Source organism: Papilio xuthus, unplaced genomic scaffold (genome assembly GCF_000836235.2).
Source record: "Papilio xuthus unplaced genomic scaffold, Pxut_1.1 DF825946.1, whole genome shotgun sequence".
Classification (NCBI taxonomy): Eukaryota; Metazoa; Arthropoda; class Insecta; order Lepidoptera; family Papilionidae; genus Papilio; species Papilio xuthus.
The window spans coordinates 570,994-579,682 of NW_013532703.1; the positions used below are offsets into that span (position 1 = coordinate 570,994).

The 8,689-nt window shown below is 33.1% G+C and overlaps 1 protein-coding gene and 1 long non-coding RNA gene across 2 annotated transcripts; one reads left to right on the forward strand and one right to left on the reverse strand.

Moving 5' to 3' along the window:
• Positions 1–915: 915 nt before the first annotated feature.
• LOC106124238 (uncharacterized) lies at positions 916–2,176 on the reverse strand. The gene is made up of 3 exons (XR_001228198.1): positions 2,090–2,176; positions 1,241–1,309; positions 916–1,163 (listed from the first exon to the last, which is right to left on the reverse strand). It is a non-coding gene; the product is annotated as an uncharacterized LOC106124238 (long non-coding RNA).
• Positions 2,177–3,695: 1,519 nt separating this feature from the next.
• On the forward strand, positions 3,696–8,538 carry LOC106124169 (fatty acyl-CoA reductase 1-like). The gene is made up of 10 exons (XM_013320639.1): positions 3,696–3,789; positions 4,723–4,894; positions 5,232–5,322; positions 5,486–5,605; positions 5,974–6,257; positions 6,425–6,534; positions 6,605–6,672; positions 6,984–7,170; positions 7,573–7,753; positions 8,121–8,538. Exons 2-10 carry the CDS (start codon positions 4,725–4,727, stop codon positions 8,476–8,478), a joined length of 1,569 nt encoding a protein of 522 aa, XP_013176093.1. The 5' UTR covers positions 3,696–3,789; positions 4,723–4,724; the 3' UTR covers positions 8,479–8,538.
• The last annotated feature ends 151 nt before the right edge of the window (positions 8,539–8,689 follow it).

Sequence of the window (8,689 nt, forward strand, 5' to 3'; positions counted from 1 at the left end):
TTTTTTCAGCTACTTAAGTATCTGCAGGTTTGTATTGTTTTAAATTATGTTAAGTTATACAATGAAATTGAATTTAAATTAGTCAAACCAAAATAGTTAGATAAAAAAACTGTTATGACGTAAATAAACCACATTACTTTTTTTTGTGTTTCCACATAATTATAAAAAAAAACTTAACATGACGTAAGACGAAGATCTTACCTTGTACATATAAATTTCAAGGAAATCATGAAATAATATTTCTTAATACACCACGGATCCTTATTGAATTGAAATTCCAAGTAAACTGCAATCAACTTTTCTTGCATTGAATTAATTTTACGTTTACGTAACGTGAAACGTTTAATTTATTGAAGATTTACAATTTTCTTCAATAGACGTACCGTTACATTCAAATGTTTATTTAATAAGGAATCACTTTTAATTTAAATATAAGTAGATAGTTCAAATCAGATTTAGTACATGAAATCAAACTTAATTTATTTTTTACTAATATCATTTCGTTGAGTTATTTTGTCGAGAATTATTTTTATTTAAATATGTTTATGTATTGGGAGTAGTGAAACGATAGCTAGCTTAGCGCAGACTGTTTATTTAAGTAGCTGTCACACTAACGGCGGAATTCGCCGTTCGTTCGGAAACAAGCGCTGTGCAAGCGCATATACAACAAATATTTTCATAAATCAAATTAAAAATTGGATTACAAATATAGTGCCAAATAAATCACGGTTAGGGACTTATGTTAGGTTCAAATCCAGCCATTTCAGTATTAACCGACTATATCTTACCACAAGCTTCGAGCTTATTTGGAATGAACTAAATACAATTAAGTACTTTTAATTATCTGATGGGAAATACCAAAAGAGATTTTTTTATTTTATATTAAAAATCAATAAGAAATATATTTCTAAATGTTTTATTAAAAGTAGATATCCATTATCACTGAATACGGATTATCTTGTAAGACCCAGTTTATGATTTCCCTGGTTTCTTGATGCCCAGCTCGGGAATCTGGAAAGAGACATAGTTCACCTTTACCAGAAGAGGGGATAAACTAGGTAGAAGAAAATAGATATTTTGTCTTCCTCTTCTTTATCGATTTTATGTCTCAAAGTAAATGTACTTACATCTTTTGACGTTGAATTTGATTTCGGATAATTGTACTGTAAAAAAACGTAACAGTTTAAAATTATAATTTGTGTCAATTTTACTTTCAATCTAATAAAATCTAAGAAAGTACCTGTAAACTAAACGCGCGTTTACTATACGCCACACCTATGTCCGACGTAATAGCGAACGCCGATGTCATCTAAAAATTAACAATCAACAACTACCAAATAGGAAATCAGAAGCTTAAACCTTAGTTCCACTAAGCGTTTCATCGCGTGCAAACACTATGTGTACCAATAATGTACTTATAATTTTTATTGTCACATCCGACTCGAAGGATTAGGAGTCGTGTGCGGTGAATCGCTTAGTGAAAAACTTATCCATCGCTTGGTTGTGCTCTAACAAATATAGGAAAAAATTACCACCTTCATTAGTATTATATGTAAATGTACATATAACTTTATATTATTTAAAAGGCAGATACTATTATAATATGTTCAGTATATTTCAATATTTTAACAAAGATCTGAAAATATTATATTACGAAACCAAAAAAGTTTGTAGAATTATTCAAACTTTCGTGAGACATTATACTAAACTGATATATAAACACGGCTAAACACTCACGTATATACAAAGTGAGGTAATCCTGATGAAGGGCCCCCGATGGGCTCGAAACTAGTCGTTGCCGCCACCGGACGTATATACGTGAGTGTTTAGCCGTGTTTATATATCAGTTAAGTATGTAGAAATAATCTTATTTCTTCGTTAGTCTATCTTACTAATATAATAAATGCGAATGTTTAGATGGATGTTTGTTAGAAGGTATCTCCAAAACGGATGCACTGATCTCGTTGAAATATTGTATAGATGTAGATTATATCTGAAAGAATATATATATATATATATGCTACTTAAAAGCTATTTAATTCCGGGCAAACGATGTCACGGGCAATAAACTAGTGAAATATATATTTACCAGCAAACAGAATACTAATTTTATCTTCATAATAGAAAGTATCAGAATACGTCTGTACACACTCAATACAGAAAACGAAATGATATTCCATTTATTCCAATTGTAAGGTATATCGAAGCTGAAGTATTACTTTGGTAACATCCTGGAATAAATTACCGGAATTTGCGTTGTTACTTTTAAATGATTACTTACGATTGTCACTATTACTGTAAATTACTGCATCAAGATATATTGTAACACTAGCTGTCGCCTACGACTCCGTCTGTGCGGAATTAAAACACTTAATTAGTAGCCTATGTGTTCATCCAGACTATGTTCTACGTCTATGCCAAATTTCAGCCGGATCCGTTCAGCCGTTCAAGAGATACCTTCAAACAAACATACGTCCATCCATCCATCTAAACAGTCGCATTTATAATATTAGTAAGAATAAGATTTAACATCTATGGCCGTATTTTAATGTAACATTCATAACGTTTTTGTTGGAAAATAATCTCTTACCGAAGGATACAGGATATTTTTTGAAGCAGTTTGCAGTAAATAGCACTTATAAAACTTTTTGGTAGATTTGCATTCTTTTATTGCCGGCTTTGCAGCTTTTTTTCTCCCTTGGCACTGTAAGAAACAGTTATTTGCATGATCTATATTGTGATTTCGCACAAAAAATCTACACAGACTTCTAAGTGTCTAGCCCAGGATAAAAAATAGACCGAACTAAGGGTTGGGTCAAGAGCTACGCGCATTTAACCATGCGCGTTATCGGTGTATGGGAGGTCGCAAAATCTGGATTGTTGCCATCTAATGACATGAATGCCGTTGTCGGTCTGTTTACCTATCTTGTTAATTAGCCGACTTGACACAGATGGAGGTTATCAATTCGTTTTTTTTATGGTTAACATATTCACCACACCACATAGCTACGCTCTTGGTGCTCAGATTTTTATAATCCTTTTGTTTTGACTTTTATACCTATAAACTTCTTGATGTTTATACTATTTTTTTTATGTATCATAAGGTGGCAAACGACCGAGCGGCCACCTGAAATCGCTGTAATAGCCAAGTGACCGTTGCCCATAGACATACGCAATTGCATTTGCGTTGCCTTACTTTAGTCGACAGAGAAGAGGGTGCACAAAAAGAAAATATTTTCCCTTTCCATGCATCTCTCATCCGGAAAGTTCACTTCCACATCCCATCTTTTCCTTAAAAGAAAAAGGGTGGGAAAGAAAGGAGGATGAAATTAGGCCTCCGGGACGCACACTCATCAGGATGGACGCGGAATTGCTTCCACTTGACGCGTGTCTTCTGTGTGGTCGTGGTACTTCACCGGGCGAGCCGGACAAATTCGTGCGAAGAATTTAAAGCGGGCTCTACCAATATTTTTATATGAACGAATAATGTTTTTGTCACATGGATTACATATAAAATAAATATAAATAACATTAATTAACATATACTCTTTTATTTTATATCATTTACACAAATGTCCGCGACCGGGTCGAATTTTGCCCGATGACCTTTCATTGTTGTAATTTTTTTGTATGCTCGAAATTTTAATAAATTTGGATTACTTGCTTATATATTCATAACTTTGCGAGCGGTCAGTTGAAGTGATTCTCTGTGCATTTGAACGTTAATACGCTGATTTTTGCTTTTGAAGTCTAACCATTTCCTGCCATAAGTTAATAGAAGTTTTTGAGGTTTGTACAAAATTTATAGTAATTCATTTTATGCGGAATAGGATTAATGCGAAATAAATATATTTTAAAGTTTTTAGAATTATTTATTGAATAGTTTGGTTTTTAGGGTTCCGTACCTCATAGGAAAAAAACGGAACCCTTATAGGATCACTTTGTTGTCCGTCCGTCTATCTGTCAAGATCCTTTTTCTCAAAAACACGTGAAGGTATCAGGCTGGAATTTATTTTTTTGTTAAAGAAAAAACTACGTCGATTATTTTATAACTAAAGAATCAATCTATTTTATTTTAATTTAGTGTACTAACTTAAGTATTAATAAACGTATAATTTGCTATACGGAATTATTCCTCAATATTACATAAAGTCTAATTTTATGCCTTTAAAAGTATTTTAAACTTTAAATGATATGCAAATTAAAAAACTACAGCGCTGTAATTATTGTACAGTTGGAATAAAATAAAGGTAAACGATCATGCGCAACAAATTTACTTCAATTTGTATGTGACTGATTAAGAAATTTCTCCTCCATCGATTAAAGTTAGGTAAAATATCTGCGATTGCGTTTGCCTATTAGCAACAGTCACTATTTCAGCCAATAAAGATAGCCAGTTCTTCGTTTGCCACCTTTAAATATAAAAAGAGGAAAGTTAATTTTTTCTAATATATAGACGCATGTTTCTTTTGCCAACGGAGGGTCGGCACAGTTGTACTGTTCTTACATATATCTCTATCAACCGTAATGTCTGAATTCACATCCATATTACGCATATCTTCTTCCACACAATCTACTATCCTCTGTCTTTCTCTACCTTTGTAGCTATCCATCTTCCTCGGAGTGTAATGCTTATGTACTTCAGGACTATGTACTCTGTATCTTTATCACGATACGTAATCTGAGTTGCACGTAATTTCATCCTTTACTTAATGTCAATAGATATGGATCCAGCTTTAGAATTTGAGCACTTAATGCTGCGTAAACAGGAACCCATACTGGAAGCCATCGCCAACGGGGATTCCCCCATCCAAAGATTTTACAGTGGCAGCAAAATATTCATAACTGGTGGTTATGGTTTTATTGGTAAATTAATTATTGAGAAAATATTCAGGTATGTTCCATGTAATTTCCACTGTAGTGTCATTTTTTTTTATTGCCATCCCTCTCGAATCGGTTATATAGACCATAAATTATGACAGCTCACTACCGCCCTATAAATTATAGAGGGATATCAATGCCTCTCTCAACGGGCCAGATATCCTTATTTTGACGATACTGTTTAAATGCCATACTCAGAGTTTTTAAATAGTTACATAGGACCTTTAATGCTTAGACTGAAATATAAGTAACAGTAGTGAACTTAAAAGTTATGAGTGCGGCCATACAACTTGCAGTACTAAAATGAATTATAATTTATGTTTATATAGAGAATTTGTTATTGTTTACAGGGCTTGCAATGTCAATAAAATTTACGTTTTAATAAGGTCTAAGAAAAATTTGAAACCAAGAGAGAGGCTTACTGAAGTCCTTAAGGATCCCGTAAGTCATGTTTATAATTGTCTTCCATTATTTGGGCAAAAGTGACACCGAAAACACGTGACACTTAACAGTACCGTCGTACCTATGGGTTTCCATTGGCGAAAAAGTTTTGTTTAAATTAAACTTTAGAAACTCACGCTTAACTTATTTGTTTTATTTTAAGGTATTCAGTAAATTACATGCGGAGCAACCTGACTTTGTCAACAAAATTATAGCAGTCGAGGGTGATTTAGGTCAACCAAATATTGGAATGAACGATGATGACTGGAATACTGTTCAAGAGGTAAGCTGGATTGGAATCACAATATCACCCAAATGCAGATGCGAAGAGTTCCTTAACCCTTTTGTTCTGTTTAACAAAAAAATATTATGTTACTAGCTGTGGCCCGCGACTCTTAATTAGCAGCCTATGTGTTCTTCTAAACTATGTTCTACATGTACCTTCAAATAAACATCCATGCATCCATCTGAACATTTATAACATTAAGATAAGATAAAAATTAGACGGGTTGACCCAATGACACTCAAGAGAGTACGAATCGAAAGACACCTCACTCGTTCGTTCTGTCGTTTAGGTTTCAAGAGGTCACAATTTTATGCCTTTATTAGCCAATCTTGTAACATGTAAACAAATAATATTGTTGTAATCAGGTCGATATCATATTCCACGTAGCAGCGCATATAAGATTTGATGGTGAACTAAAACAGGCTATATTTACAAATGTACGTGGTACAAGGGAGGTGCTACGACTGGGTAAATCTTGTAAGAACTTGCGCGCTTTAGTGCATGTGTCCACTGCGTTTACGCACGCGAAAGAAAGCCGAAGGGGATGTGTGGTTAGCGAGAGATTTTACGAAAGCCCCGGCGATCCAGATGCTATTATTAACATTGCCGAGTCTTTGGATCTTGAGAAACTAGAGGAAACAAGACAATTGTGAGTTATAACACTTATCATTTGACTTTTTAAATTTTAGTCTGCCTATAAGGTCGTGTTCCGTCTAATCTCCGAAACGGCTGGACCAATTTTGATGGGACTTTGGCGGGTAGGTAGCTGAGACACACGGGCATAAGCTAGTTTTTTTCTGATACATATAATTTTAGGATGTTAAGAGACTGGCCGAATACTTACACGATGTCGAAGGCGTTGGCTGACGAGTTGGTGCGCAAAATGGCGGATGACTTGCCGATTTGTATTGTTAAACCAACGCTAGGTGAGATCATGAAATGACCTTTTAAGTTATCCGTTGTCGATAAATTAACCACTATTTTTTTATTTTTCAGTAATATCATCGTATAGCGAACCTTGCCCTGGCTGGCTAGATATGACCTGTGTTTATGGAGCTACAGGAGTAAGTCACATATACATACATACATACATAAATGCATGCATATATACTTAAATACAATTATATAAAATAATAATAATATTAAAAAAAAACATCAAAATTGGTGAATCAAGACGATTATTAGCAAGCGGCCGTAACGCTTTTTTGTGACGGAATACTAAGACGGGGGGATTGGGGTCTTAGTATTTTTCCGTCTCTCTGTTTGTTTCCTTCTTTAACGTCTGAATTTTCAGCTCAATAATTTTTCACACGAATCATTAGGTGGTGACATTTATTTTTTAACATAATTAACCTTAAAAAAATTCTGGTATCAGTTTCTTCTAGGCATAGGTTTGGGTTTAATTCATATAGTTCTGGTTAATAAGAGAAAGAGATTGGACATAGTACCAGCTGATATGGTCGCAAATGCTGTAGTCGCTTCAGCATGGGAGACAGCAAAGAAAACATCGAATGAACCTCAAATATACACTGTAACAAGTAACAGGAATCCAATAACATGGGGTAAGTTATTTTCTACACTAAGGAGCACTCTTAACAACTCTAATTTCTTTACTAACTTAATAACTCTGAGTGGAAAAGTAAGTGACATAAGTTATGTAACATACAGTATTGTGTGTTTTACTTATTTATCAATTTTGTAAGAGAACACAATGAAATCAAATAATGACACCCAAGAGTTTCTACTCTGGGTTTCCGCTGTTAAAAAAATTTAGTATGTTTTAAATTCTTTCTTTGAAAATGTCGTTAATATAATTTATCTATACTAATGTTACATGTATAAAGAGGAACAATTTGCTTGTTTGCATTGATTGGGCATCAAAACTATTGAACCAATTTAAAAAAATTTTTCACTGTAGGAAGCTACACTATTCTTCGGTGAAATCTTCTATTTACTGTTTTCAGATTTTTATTCTCAAGTTGTAAGAACTGTAGGACCAGATTACGCAAGTCCTAAAGTTGTGTGGTCACCGTTTGTTATAGAAACGAAAAGTGAATTAATTTTCTTTATATTTACATGGATATTGCACTTTGTACCTGCATATATTATTGATGTTGTTTGTTTATTGCTTGGGAAACCACGAAGGTAAGTTGAATTAAATATTTTTTGTTACCAATTCAGCGTTCTTGTGAAGTGAAACATTATGATGCAATCTGTACATATTCATGATTAAATTACCAACTAAAGAGATGTTGATTGATACAAATAAACGAATATCATATGTTATGACTTTTGTCAACCCTATTTAAAGTAATGAGATTGAATGTGGATGGCTACAAAGATAGAGGATGACCAAAAAAAGTATCGATGGACTGTAGTACTGTACCAACCGCCAGTAGGGATAAGGGCAGGTTGATAATTATGACTAAAAGTAAACAATTATATCTATAATAGAAGTGGTTGTTTTTTTTATCTGTCTTTTTCTTCTAAACTGTCATTTTTTTAATTTCAGATTTGTTAAATTATATGAGAAAGTATACAAAAGTAACAAACTATTTTCACATTTTATACAAAAAGAATGGCTATTCTGTGATAAAAATTTGCAAGAATTATACAAGAAAATGTCAAATACAGACAAAACAATCTTCAATTTCAATATAGTAACTGTTAACATGAAGCAACTCATAACAACATGGATTCTAGGAATTAGAAAATATTTAATTAAAGATGATCTTAAAGGTACAGAGTTTGCTAAGAAAAAAACGTTCTGGCTAAATATACTTAACTATATTATATTGACCGTATATGCTTTTTGTTGGTGGAAAATTTTGAAACTAATCTTCTGGTCGGCAGTCAAATTGTATAATTGAACTCAAAGTATAAAGTTATATATTTTAAATATATCGCAAATACTTATTAAATACTTTTGTCTTCATATTTCTGTGTTTTATTTACTTGATATTAAGACTTTTTAATAGATATACAATTTATGGGATAACAAAAAAAACCGTTTAGCTGTTTATATACAAACAATAAGTTGTCAATTGTCAAAGCGTTCCTTTGCCTTTGACTTTGTCATGT

Bases quoted from the DNA above. Each gene is read 5' to 3' on its own strand.
- LOC106124169 (XM_013320639.1), top strand. From the start codon at position 4,725: ATGGATCCAGCTTTAGAATTTGAGCACTTAATGCTGCGTAAACAGGAA. The intron at 5,323-5,485 runs GTAAGTCATGTT...TTTTATTTTAAG, and splicing joins CTGAAGTCCTTAAGGATCCC to GTATTCAGTAAATTACATGC. The intron at 6,535-6,604 runs GTGAGATCATGA...TTTATTTTTCAG, and splicing joins TATTGTTAAACCAACGCTAG to TAATATCATCGTATAGCGAA.